This window comes from Anolis carolinensis, chromosome 3 (assembly GCF_035594765.1).
Source record: "Anolis carolinensis isolate JA03-04 chromosome 3, rAnoCar3.1.pri, whole genome shotgun sequence".
Taxonomy (NCBI): domain Eukaryota; kingdom Metazoa; phylum Chordata; class Lepidosauria; order Squamata; family Dactyloidae; genus Anolis; species Anolis carolinensis.
The window spans coordinates 53,142,329-53,156,562 of record NC_085843.1 but is presented as its reverse complement, the minus strand read 5'-3'; the positions used below and the strand labels follow the sequence as shown (position 1 = coordinate 53,156,562).

The window sequence follows — 14,234 nt, the reverse complement described above, 5'->3', positions numbered from 1 at the left end:
AAGCCAAGCCCTATGAGGAATGGCTTAGGAAGCCGGATGTGTTTAGCTTGGAGAAGAAAAGATTGAGAGGGGATATGATTGCTGCATTTAAATATTTAAAAGGAGATCACATTAAGGAGGGGGCAAGCTTCTTAATGTGACTAAGACATGGAGCAATGGATTCAAAGTTTAGGACAAAAGGACAAAAAAAAATCACCTACATATTAGGAAGAACTTCCTGATGGTAAGATCTATTCGGCAGTGGAATTTGCTCCCTCAGAGTGAGGAGGAGACTCCTTCTCTGGAGGTTATCAAACAGAGGTTGGATGATCACCTCTTGGGAGTACTTTGATTCTGTGTTCCTGCATGGCTGGGGGTTGGACCAGATGGTCCTTGTGGTCTCTTTCAATTTTATGCTTCTGTGATTCAATGATTCTATGAACCCTAAGGTGCCACAAAAGCCACTGTGAATGTTGGCCACTGTGTTAGTGAAGCCCTTGGTTTCACTATGTACTGTGTGAAATTAAAGGTCAGTTGGCAAGTACTCTCTCTGTCTGTCTCAGATCTCCCACCCCTTAGTGTTACTGTATGATCAATCCATTGTTCCCATACTAATTGCATCTTTAAACATTTTATCATATCTATAAAAATATAATTCTCCAAATGCTCATATTTTTGTAAACTAAAAGGTTCCAATAGCCTTCCTTGCTAAAGAATGTTGGTGTCTCACCAAATTATAAATCCCAGGATTCCACAACATTGAGCCATGACAGTTACATTCTACATTTTAAATGCCCCTCATACTCCATTTTTTTCAGATTAAATAACCAGAACCCTATCCAACATTCCAAATAAAGGCAGTCCCCAAGTTGACTTACAAATGACTCACAATTAAGAACAGGGGTGAGACAACAGGAAGTGAGAGAAATCTCCCCGAGAAAGGGAAATTCACTCTTGAAAGAATTATCATGGGGAAAAGGTGTTTCCACTGAAGCTTTCTCACCAATCACTGTTTCCACAACAAACCAAAATTTTCAAAATCCAATTGTCACAGGGACAGAAGTGGTGAAATCTTCTGAACAGGGTCACATACACCAAACACCACAGGGGTTTTAACCCTTCACTGTGCTATCCAGAGCTAGAAAAGATATATTTTTGGTTGGAGTTACACTTAAAAATGCACCTGTTCTGACTTACTTTCAGTTCAACTTAAGAACATACCTATAGAACCTATCTTGCTCATAACTTGAAGACTGGAGCCTTTGGTGGTGCAATGGGTTAAATTCTTGTGCTGGCATTACTGCTAACTGATAGGTTGGCGGTTTGAATCCGGGGAGAGTGGGTGAGCTTCCTCTGTCAGCTCCAGCTCCCATGCAGGGGCATGAGAGAAGCCTCCCACAAGGATGGTAAAACATCAAACATCTGGGCGTCCCCTGGGCAACGTCCTTGCAGACAGCCAATTCTCTCACACCAGAAGCAACTTGCAGTTTCTCAAGTTGCTCCTGACATGGAAAAAAAACCTTGGGGACTGCCTATATTTGATTTGGACAGAGGCACAGCAATATTAGAAGTTCATTTTCTACCCCTTTCTACCCTTTCGTTCCCTGCATAGCACTGTGGTTGAATGAAAAAAAGATTAGGTGCACTGAAAATACAGTCAGTGTCACTGAAATGTCTATCTCCCTTTGCTCCAGCTAAGGAAATACAGCATAAATTATGCTGCAGGTGAATGCTGTTGATCTATTTCTTCTACTTTTTGCATTATATATAAGCTCATTCACCTGAATTTCTACCTGAGACATAGGTATGCAATGACTACATTGTAAGAACCTCTATGGCACCCTGGGCAGCAGTCCTCTAACTTAAGGAAGCAATTGCTCCTTGGATATTTCATGCAGGCAAAAGTTGACCATTGTGGTTTCTACCAATACGATGTGGCAGAATCTCTTTTTGGAGGACGACAGATAGAGCAACATGCCTGACGATGCAACTGCTGTCACATTTCTTCCTTCATGCAATTTTAATTGCATGAGAGACATCTTTTGACTAGGAATTGGTAACCCTAATAGCAGCTGTCTGCATTACAGTGCTGAAGAGAAAATCCTTAAAGCTTAAAGCAGGATAGATTTAAGATAGTGTGATTTATGCTTTAAGGAATTTACTCTCTGCTCTCATGCTGGAGATAATGAACAATAAATATGATGCACTGTCATAAGTCAACGGTGTCTTTAAAGTACTAAATGTGTACCCTGCCTGATCTAGTTCTAGTGCTTCTCATATAAATTCCATTACTCATGAAAAAAGGCACTTTTTATATGCAGGTCAAAAATTGCCTTTGAAATAATCAAGCTGTGATGCTTAAGGAGAATTTTGTGGATACTAAATAAAAGAATGTAAATGCAAATATAAAATAATGGGGCTTTAGAGCAAATTAGACCTTTACTCTCCATAGAGGCTAAAAAGATCAAGTTGAGATGGACATACTTTGGACATATGGGATGAAAAGACTCACTGGAAGAGACAGTGATGCTAGGCAAGGTAGAAAGCAGTGAGGAAAGGAAAACCACATTACAAGTGGGAAGCCCTGAATGAAGGAAGCCCTGAGTTTGCAAGGACCGGTTAAGGATATTGTTAGTGCGTTAGCTACATTTTGTTTCATGCTTTTTACTGAGAAGCCAATTCACTTACCAATTAAACTAGGGAAAGACCCAATTATCTAAGAGACCTTAGTCTGTGTGCCATTGATAGACAGAAAACAAATTGTGGTGCCTAATCTTAGGGTCAATAGAAGTGACAAATGACTTAACTGGGCCTTATGTAAACACCAAAATAAAGAACAACTCAGATGACAAGTGGCCAGTGGCCATGTGGATTTCATGGCTCATTTACAGGTTTTCATTGAATAACCTTCTTGCTCTGTAATTTACTATACATATATTTCAACACAGTATATATCTGCAGTTAATCTAAATGATTATGGCTGAGCTAAAATGTCCCTCAACTTGCTAGCCAGTTTTTAGGCTCCAAAACGTCTTTTGCTTTTGAGAATGAATGTGTGTGTGTGTTTATGAATTAACAGTTCACACACAAATCCTAATGGTATTTATGCTTCTTGCTGTTGTAGCAACTTGTAGGGCACCATAAAAATTTACCTGTGTATTTTTCCTCCCTGTTTTCCTTCACTCTCTTCATTATAGATGCTTCAGACCCATTGTCAAGTCTTCAACGTCTTCTCCTGTTAGCTGTAACCTACTCTTATTATCATCATTTTTTTAAAAAGAGGTATTATTATTATGTTTATTTATACATTTCCCCACTCAGTAGGAAATATAACATATCTAATCCACCTAGAAAGAAATGATATAATCAAGGCATCCAGGTTAATTGGATCTTCTTCCATATTTACTTAATATGATTAATCATCCTCTTTTGTTTTTCTAGTCATGAAATGTGCAATTTTCTAAGGACAGAGAACAAAACCTTTTCTTTGCGAGTATGCCATTGGGGTGGGTGGGATAAGGTACTGTTATAGGTCTGGCAGACAACAACAAAACTATATTTTCTACCTACCTATCTATCTGCTTGGTTACTTCTGTAATATAAAAAATAAATAACTAATAGAGAAGAAATGGGAGGGGGAGTGGTTTACAATTAGAGCCCATGAAGTCAGAATATCTTGATTTCAAGTTGGGTTTTGCTGCAGTGCTTGTGCACAGTGGTTTGTGAGTAATTATCTGGGTTGTTCACAGATCTTTTCAGAAGTGAAGCCTAGTCCTTAGCTCAGTCACAATGTATTTTTGAAGTTACCACTCAATTAGGATGAATGAAGTTCACCCCTTTGCCAATACTATTGTTTCAGTATTCCTTGTCACAGATGGAACATGGCACCTTCCATTGATTTACAAGGGAAGGAGAACCATAGAGCAGCCCAGGAAGTAAGTTTAATGAGGCAAAGATTCTGTTCTATTGAAACAGCAAAGAAATTACTTCATGAATATAAATGCCTCAAAATGCAATAAGTACATCCATGTGGTTACATACATACCCACACACACACACACACACACACAGCAGCCTACTAGCGTTCCAGGTGCCATTTGGAGTGGGTTAGGTTTTTCAAGAAGGAAGAACTATAGATGATGCAACCGTTTATGTACAAAGCTATGTTACACCAGGTCAGATTATTTACCTATTTAGCCCATTATTATGTGCTATAGCTGGCCATGATTTCCAGCAAAAATCATGTTGCATTTGTTTACCTAATACAAAAATATGCACTGCTATGAATTCAAGTCCCTTCTCATTTTTGTAACATGACAAAGAGTAAACCATTCTAGAATGGCGTAATCCAGAATAGATTCAATCAATAATTATTTTCATCCTCATGCACCAGGAAGGGAGCTTTTTGTCTGTTTTGTCTTGCTGCAGAATACAGAAAGAATTAGACCAGCAATGTACATGTTCTAAAGATTGTTATTAAGCTGCTCTGAGTCCCCCTTAGGGTTAGAGAGAGTGGGATATAAATACAGTAAATAATAAATAAATAAATAAATAAATAAATAAATAGTCATCTTCAGAACTTCGGATAATGTCAATAGGTGTCAACAACTTGTCATATATAATTTAACTTTTGTTTTATATGGACAAAAATAGCAAATGGGTTAACGATTGCCCCAAGAAAACTATTATTTGTGTTATCAGAATGTTTGAAAAAAATCTATGCCAATGTCATCTGTTGGGATAAAAAAATCATGTCAATCAATAAGTAAATAACCCTTTTCAGTAAACCATGCTGCCACCAAGGAAAAGTGACATACTGTTGTTAGTAAGTTGACTTCAGTAGGGAATAATAAGGGCATAATACTTTGGAATTCCAAGTGGACTGGGGATATATAAAAAGTATACATTAAATCTTATCATGATCATTAACCCTAACCTGAGTGTGAAGCCTCAGCACTTCAGTCATCCAATTGTGTCAAAAAACATTCTACTTATGTATCCAGTGCAAGGTTCTATATTTTTAAACTCTAGTACATGCATGCTAAATATTATGATGTCAAAAATTATATTATCAGTTTACAAAGGTCTATGTATTTTGAAATCAACAAGCTAAACACCTAACTAGTAGCCATGCCTATGTGAGGAAACAGGGTATGATAAAAGGTTATTAAATTTCCTGTATTTTTGCCACAATGGGATTTCTGTACAACTTGGCTTTCTTGCTGTATTAAATCCTTACTATTTACAAATACTTTGAAAGAGGAGAAAGGTGTTCTAAGCAAAAGGGAGTTTAACTTTTTATAATACACCTTATAATACAAGATGAAAAAATGATTAGTTTCTTTGCTTATTGTCTTAAGCAAATAACAAAATGGCATTATGAAGTGTTTCATTGTGTTATTACAGATTATATAGAAAACAGATTGTTAAAATTTGTTTTTTTCTGACTCTGAAATAATTAATTTGAACTAATTCAGGTGTATGAATGTGGTCAATAGTTCTGCTCACCTGACATTTTTAATATTATTGTCCTTGAGAGTTATGATTCACTTTCCAACTGATTTGAGGAAAAAATGTTTTTTCTTAAATCAAAGTTTCTGTGGCATTTATTTAAAGCCAGTACTGTGCGGTTTAGATTTCATTTCTGTGGAAGGAGGAAATTAATCTATTTCTTATTTATGAGCAATGCTTGCTTCAGTAGATTTTAAAATGAGTCCATTGACAGTATGATCCTGTTTTTCAAGAATGGTATTTTACAGAATGCCAAGAGGTTTGGGGTAAAAAATGGAAAATGAGGCCTATAAAATCCTTAAACCCATTAAAATGTCCTTTTTGCCATCTGGAATATAGAATTTTCATGTATTCACCACACAGCATGATTTAATGCAGCATGATTTAATGTAGTCACAGCATGATACTATGCATGTCTATTCTTTAGTAAATCATGTAGAATTTCATGACATTTCCAAGTAAATATGCATAGGACCAGATCCTGATCTTCTTAAACTTCTGCAATATATCCATGTTTTTAAAATATACTCTTTCTGTGTATAATGGGATTTACTCCCTTGCACACACATTTTAGCCTTCACTGGTCTAGGCGATGGTAAAATATTGCCAGTGTTGTGACTGGAACTGGAAAGCAATCAGCTACATAAAATTAGACATATTGATCTTTGCTACAGTAGGCCAGCATGTTATGTGGGGGATCCATTCTGGGACCCTTAACATAATACAATTTTTACATGATCTGGAACTCTATTTTTCTTACTTAAAATTAATGCTGTCTTAGGTTTCCAGTCAAAGCAGTATCTAGCCCTTGAAAATGCCAAAAGAAATGTTCTCTGTAGGCCTTCAGCACAATTATTTGATGGACGTTGACCACAGAATCATGCCATAGGCCTAGAGAGAACACTTCTCTTGGCATCAGGTTCTCCAGAGCAATTTGCGTATAGATGAAACTGCTTTCAAAGAGAACAGGTAAAGAGAGATTCTAATATTATTTTATGATTGTAGAAGGATTACAAAGCTTCTTTTGCTGTGTAACTATGGGTTAGCTATAGCTCGAGTTACAGTTATGAATGAGCAGAGGAATATGATGGAAGAATATCACATGGTTCAAATGCCTTTCTTACTACACCACCTTTCTGTTTGGGTGTTGATGTTGAAGTAATGATAAAGTGGATGAGAGGAGAATTTGTTTTGTAGCATAAACCAGCAGTTTGTAGCATTTATACTTAAAAAAAAATCTAAGTAATTATTCTAATTTCTTGTGAAAAATGTGGAAGTGAAGAGTTACTTTTTAAATTGTTAACTACAGACATTACTTTGGAGCCCTCCTTTGGCCTATAACTCTAAGTAATTACTTGGAAATAAACACTTTTCAATCACTTTGTGTTGGTGTAGGAACAATGGTAATTTGCACTAAAGACTGAATGTAAACTTTGAAGCTGATTACTAATTTAGGAGAATGAGTCTGAATGAAGGAAAAATGCTGTTTTGCACAAATTGGATATGTTTTCATTCTTAAATAATTTTAGCACCTTGACATCTTTATTGGTTCAAAAATAACTTTTGATAGTGGAATTATGAAAATTAATCTATGATGTATTGACACGATAACAGTTGATTCCTTTCAATATTGCCATTATATGTACCTAATACATTATTATATTCCAAAGCTTTATTTTTCACTACTATATGGCAATTTGGATATCTACAGAGAGAAGGCAAGCATAAAAATAAATGTTGCTTATAATGCAGAATAAACATTAAATCCAATTCAGACATAATATGTGTAAGAATTTCTTAAGAATTAATAAAAATGTTTTCATTAATTGAAAGAAAAGCAGGGTGTAAAGCTAATAAACACATAAAGACAGAATGTTAGTGATGTTTGATAGTTAATATATCAGCTCACATATGAAAGTGAAATATATCAGCTTGGGCAAAACCATATGTCATACATAGTCCTATCCACCCAATAGTTTGGAAGAAAAAATGAATGCCATCATGTCTTACATGGTTGATGCACAGATTTCTAAAACTGCAATCTCAAGGATATAAGCAAATAGATGGTTCCTTATGACTTGTTTCTATCTGGTCAAATTCTAAAGGTAGACAATCCAGTGATAGAGTCCAATGACATAAATACTAACCATGGTTACTTAGAACATGTGATACTGTGATCAGAAACAGCTCTAATGTCCTGAGTGATGTTCTCTATATAAATATTAATAAAACAACATGCAATGAATTCAAAAGAAAATGGCAGTCACATCACTCTGTTAATGTATGATCAGGCCAGACAATCAAGTGTGTGAAATGCTCTGGATGCATAGAAAAAGCACATTATAGAGTTTAGTTAGAATATAAGCATAATTAATTACTTATAAATCATTTTGCAATACAGGAAACATTAGATAAGAGCAATATAGTAAATTGATTTATGGGTATAGATGATGTTCTTTTATTTTAGATTCAGTTTTAGTCAAGAAAGTAGAACAATAAAACTAACTAGCTCTTTAATCAGACCCAAATGTATATTTTAGCTGGTTAGCATCTTCCAAAGTATTAGTTTTCCACTCTTATTTTCTTAAGATATACCCATTGTGTTGAGTTATGAAGATGAGGTCAATAAAAGATAAGGGCATGACAACAGACTTATATAAATTTCTACCTATCATATCCTGGGATACAGAGATAAACCCAAGGTTAATTCTATCTAGATTAGATCAATTGAAATCTGTGCACTTTACTTCGGTGGTGACTAATAATCCCCATTGATTTCAGCTGGTTTATCCTATTTGGAAGTAACCTTGGATTTAGGGTATCATCATCAGAATTATTTAATAAAAAGATAGTTTCTATTGCAAAAAAGTAGGTGAAGCTTGGTGAGACAAGATAGACAATTTCAGAAGGCAGGTTGCTGATGGACACTAACAATGAAGAGTCCAGCTCATGCAATTTCTTTTTACAACACACACACGAGAGACCACCATAGTCACATCCAAAGCTGCAAGGATGTTTCAATATTTCCTTCCTACTATGCAGCAGTTCATTCAGCCTTATGCCCAAATAATTATGTGTTTGAAGATATTCTAGCATGATGCTGAATTCTCAAATGTAGGTCTCACCATCAATTTGCTTTTTTTTCTTCCCCCTCCTCCTTCCTTTCCTTTCTTAGACACACACAAGCACAACACAGATGTAACACTTGTGCTGCATGAAAGGCTAACAGTCATTAAAAAGTCAGGATCCAAAAAAACCAGTCGGCACTCACTGTGCTTCCTTGTAATTAAGCTAGACCCAGCAGTGCACATAGGTTTGAATGAACTGTAGAGGGGATGTCGGGAAGCTAAAAAATAGCATGGTTAATAAAATACAGCTAAATTGCATCATGCATATATGATCAAAGATAGAAGTTCTGATGCCCAAAGCACTTCAAACATCTAGTGCATTTAGAAATGAGGTTTAAGATACAAATGGCATGGGCCTCAATATTCACTGCATATATATATCTATATATATAAAAGAGTGATGGCATCAGGGCAGCGGACAAAACAACAAAACTACAGGCCCCCCAACCTCAAAATTTGACAACACAACCCATCATCCACGGCTCTAGGTTGATACAACAAAAAGAAAAGAAAAATAAAGTCCTAATTACAGGGAGAGGAATAATAGTTTTTATCCAATTGCTGCCAGTTACAAGGCTAAGTTCCGCCCACTTGGTCTCCTAGCAACCTACTCAGCCCAGGGGACAGGCACAAGAGTTTGGAGAGACCCCTAAGGGCCATCCAGCCCAACCCTTTCTACTATGCAGCAGGACACAATCCAAGCATTCACAACACATGGACAACGTATAAATACTATACAATACTACACAGGGACATAGACCCCCTCTATCCTCACCACTTACACAGTACACAAACAACCAAATGCATACTAAACATAAAGACAACCATACAACAGTCATTCAATACCATCACTACCTCAACAATTTCTCACCAACACCACCAGACAACGCCACAGCAACGCGTGGCCGGGCAAAGCTAGTATATATATATAATAGTGAAGAGCCTTCTGTTATTTGTTAATGGTGGTATCAGTCACTCCATGTTGACTTGTAAGATCCTGGAAGAGCATCAAATTCATGTCTGGACCTAAAACTGTGTGTGTGTGTGTGTGTGTGTGTGTAATCCCTTTTTTTAGTCCAGAGCAACTTTGGTTGTCCAATTACCGATCTATAGAAACAGTCTGTAGAGGATAGCCGGCCTTCCTTCTCAGTGACATTTATTCTTTCTTTTATCCTATAGTTCATGTCTCTTTATGACACTCTCAAAGTAAGAAGGTTTTACCAGTTTAACCCTGCTTTGAGGAGAAATATATATATATTGCCCACTGTGTCCTGCAGGGGTAGAATTCTGAACTCAGAGAAATCAATAGGAGTTCATCTGTTGACATTCAGTGGCTTCTACTCTCAGCATGAGTGTCCACAAATCACTAAGTACTAATAGGATGGGTTGGCATGAGACACTCCAAAGAAATAAAAGTGGGTCCTGATGATAACAATTATGCTATTAGGGATAATCTGTTCTGAATTGTCCAGAACAAAGCTGTGCTCAGATGACAAAGGAGAAGCTTTCGACTTTGAGCCAAATATTTTTTAAAAAACAAAACTCAAAGGGTTTTTTTGTGGGGCAACCAACCTAGGCTATTAGATTTGATAAGTGAATAGGTTATAAACCACATAGGTTATAATATTTGCACAACCATAAGCTCACTGATGTATCATAAATCTCTACCTCAGCCTTAGTTTCCTATTTTGAAAATGGGAACACTGTTTGCCTATGTGTGGTGCAGATACAAGGAAGAGCAACATAAAGAAGGTAAAAGCATTTTACCAGGAAAGATGTGACATAACTGATAATGCTGATAAGGATGGGAAGAGCAGAAGAACATGTGACAGGATATGAAGTTTCAAAGGGCCATTTTTAAAAAGTAGTTTGCCAGAGACCTAAAGCCATGACTGAAAGTCTCCCAAGTACATACCTTCATCTCCTGCACAAGGATTGGGGATCTAAGACGTTTCTTTTGCTGTACCCTTGTACAGCAATATAGTCTGCTTTATGAGATTCCCTAACTTCCCAAAGTGGGTTTTTCAGAGGGTCAAAGGAAGCTTTAGGGATGGGAAAGGCCTTAAGACCCTGAAAGATGCTCCTGGGCAAATGAGGAAGCAATCCTTATGCCCCAAAACCAGATTTGAAAACAAAGTTTATAGATTTTTTTATTGTGTAGCAGCGACTTACTGCAAGTCGCTTCTGGTGTGAGAAAATTGGTCACTTACAGATACATTGTCCAGGGGATACTCAGATGTGTTACCATCCTGCTAGGATGCTTCTCTCATGTCCCCACAAGCTAGAGCTGACAGACAGGAGCTCACCCCATCTCACAGATTCAAATTGCAATCTTCAGGTCAACAACCCAACCTTTAGGTCAGCAGTCCAGCCAGCACAAAGGTTTAACCTATTGTGACACCGCGGCTCAGTTTATAGCTAGGAAAGCAACAGAAGGGGCATATCCTTGAAATGAATGCTGGGCAAAAAAACCCAATATGTCAAACTTGAGAGCAAAAATCTGGAGAAAATTGCTTTGAGGCTATCATATAGATTTTCCTAGTAAATCAAAACCCCTTTGGAGTTATCATGGGTTAAAAAATATTCACTGCTTTATCCCAGGGCAAAGTGAATTTGATGCATTTGATCAATGAAAGCTCAGGGTTTATTTTCAGGCTGTGTTCGGGCATTCCCATATGAGAGCAGCAACAAAACAGGTTATTTATGTCAATGCAGACAGAGAGGTGGGAATGTCCTACACTTTCCCAGCTAACATGTTGCAATAAAGGATCCCCCCAGGCAGGAATCAGCCAAGCCTTGAGGCTGCAAGGCTTTTCAATGCTAATCAAGGTGATTAATTGCCACAATGGCACTTCTCTCCAACAGGCAAGAGTTCTTTTTCCTGCCCTGGACCTTCCACAGATATATAAACCTCCCTTGCCTAGTTTCCAACATAGCCCACAACCTCTGAGGATGCCTGCCATGGATGTGGGCGAAACATCTGGAGCATGGCCATATAGCCCAGACAATTCACAGTAACCCAGTTTCCCAGTGAGTTTGTAACCAGGGGCAGAGCGTGAGGCTGCCAAGGAGGCGCCCAGGGCCTGGGGGTGGAATGAAAGCCACGGCAAGTGGAGCAAGTCCACCCATGGAGGTTCCCCACTCCAAGGGAAGGATGCTCTTCCCCTTCGCTGATGAGGGAAGCCTGGGTTGGCGGGGTTGGAGGAGCCCTGAAAGCGCGTTTCCCATGGCATTCAAGCCCTCTCAGGCTGCCCCTCCTTACCTTGGTTGCTGGAGACGTGGCTGCAGCCCCCGGGCCGCCCTGCCAGGAGAGGGAAGAGCAGGCTCCATGGCCACAGGACGGAGGCGCCCCCCATGGCCGAGGGGGCTCCGGGACCCCTCCCTCCGCCTCCTCCTCTTCCACGAGGGCTCCAAGGCGGGGGTCGTGCCCGCAGATGAGCCGGCCTCTTTCCCAGCCCGTCCAGTCCGGCTGCAGCTCGGCGGGCAGAGAAGCGCCCCGTCCTGAGGGGCGCGGGAGACCCAGCCTTGGGCTTCTCCTCTCAGCCCTTCCCCAAGTGGAGCAGCCCTCGCCGACAGACAGGCTTGAGGGGCGGCATCCCCTCCTTTCCTCCGTCCGCGTCTCTGAAGAGATGGGCTGGGAGAAGAGGGGTCCTTGCCGCCCTCCTCTCAGTTCCCTCTCGTAATACAAACGGCAAAGGAAAACCCGCCTCTCTGGCGGGAAGCTGCTGAAATGCTGGACAGCTCCTCTCCTCACTCTCTGTCCGCTCGGCTGTCAAGGAAACTTGCTCCCGGCGCTCGAAGGGGGGCCAGGCTTCTCCTCCGTGGCCCTCGCCCTCCTTCCTCTTCTCCTTGGAGGGCTGGACGGCGGAGTCCTCCTTCCTCCCCTTCAATTGCTTCTCCCTCCCCTCCTTTTTGAATTCCAAAGCACCTCAGCGAGAGAGTCCAAGCGTCCAAACGCGGCGGGACGGGGAGGTCCCCGAGGGCAAGCAAAGCGGGCAACGCGCTCGATATACAAGCCAAACCTCCCTCCCCTTCCCTCCTATTTTGGTGATTCTTTCCTTCCCCGCCAAGGCATGGAAAAGGGAGGGAGCGAGGGCGGGGAGGGGGAAAGGAAGGCAACGGGGGCGGCGGCAACGGCAGGAGTCACGGCGCCTTCCGTGGGAGGAGAGCGAGGCCGGCTCTGGTCGCCCCCTTCGTGGCTCCCCGGGAAAGAGGCGGAGGAAGGAGGAGGAGGAGAAGGAGCCCCTCGCCCGCTCTCCCGCTCGCCGAGGCTGGGAAGCGGCTGCCGGCAGCCCGCAGGTCAAATGCAGCCTGTTCAGCACTAGAGGGGGTTAGTTGACAAGACAAAACGGGGAGAGAAAAAAGATAGAGACCGAGAGAGAGAGAGAAATAGAGAGAGAGAGAGAGAGAGAGAGAGAGAGAGAGAGAGAGAGAGAGAGAGAGAGAGAGAGAGAGAGAGAGGCAGAGATCCCGCCTTCTTCAACCCCCCACCCTTTCTTGGGAGGGCGGTCCTGGCTAAACTTTAAAAGTGCATTAGGTTAAAAGCCTACTGAGCATCCTCAAGGCATTGCTGGTGAGTTATCATTTTTAGCAGATTTTTGAGGCTTCGTCCACACTGGCATATCATGCAGTCCCAAACTGTAGTGTAGACCAGGCATGGGCAAACCTCAGCCCTCCAGGTGTTTTGGACTTCAACTCCCACAATTCCTAACAGAGAGGGATCCTCTCTCCCAGGGCTGTAGCAAAAGGGGATTCAACCCCCCCTGAATTTTTTCAGTTTTTTAAAACCCGGTTTACTCATGAATTTTAACTATTTTAACTGATTAATCAAATCGCCATGAGTGTCCACTGAAGTTTATCCATAGAGCCTGATTTCTAAATTATTTTGTGGTTATGGAACCACTCTTCTTGATTCGCTAAAAAAAAGTTTCAAACCCACCCCACCCCCCGAATTTTTTTTCTGGCTATGCTCCTGGTTAAAAGCATATTGAGCATCCTTAAGGTATTGCTGGTGAGTTACAATTTCTAGCCCTGGTGGCGCAGTGGGTTAAACCCTTGTGCCAGCAGGACTGATGACTTGAAGGTTGGGTTGCTGACCTGAAGGTTGCTGGTTTGAATCCAGCCCGATGAGAGCGTGGATGAGCTCCCTCTCTCAACTCCAGCTCCATGCAGGGACATGAGAGAAGCCTCCCACAAGGATGGGAAAAACATCAAACATCTGGGCACCCCCTGCCATTTCTCTCACACCTGAAGAGGCTTGCAGTTTCTCAAGTCGCTCCTGACACACACAAAAACAAAAACAAACATTTCTAGCAGATGTTGAGGCTGCGTCTGCACTGGCATATCGTGCAGTTCCAAACTGTAGTGTAGACCAGGCATGGGCAAACTTCAGCCCTCCAGGTGTTTTGGATTTCAACTCCCGCAATTCCTAACAGAGATGGATCCTCTCACCTCTGCAGGAGTCTTCCGTATACCATGCAGCTGTGGACAAGTCTACATAGGGACCCCCAAACGCAGCATTGCCCAAACATGAATCAAGGCACTGCAGATTAATCCAGCCAGAGAAGTCAGCCACTCGATGAAGCAACCTGAAGACATAATATTATTTGAGAACAC

At 40.6% G+C, this 14,234-nt stretch overlaps 1 protein-coding gene across 8 annotated transcripts in view; it reads right to left on the bottom strand.

Annotated features, from left to right (window-relative positions):
• Window positions 1–12,968, bottom strand: part of epha6 (EPH receptor A6) — a 579,601-nt gene extending 566,633 nt beyond the window's left edge. For 2 of the 8 annotated variants that reach the window (XM_062974912.1, XM_062974911.1), the window contains exon 1: window positions 11,881–12,937. In XM_062974912.1, coding sequence (XP_062830982.1) covers window positions 11,881–11,974 — 94 coding nt within the window. In that variant the 5' untranslated portion in view covers window positions 11,975–12,937. Of the gene's footprint in view, window positions 1–11,880 lie in introns of all 8 variants that reach the window. The other 6 variants (XR_010004132.1, XM_062974917.1, XM_062974918.1 and 3 more) reach the window with 6 other exon arrangements.
• Window positions 12,969–14,234: the final 1,266 nt, after the last annotated feature.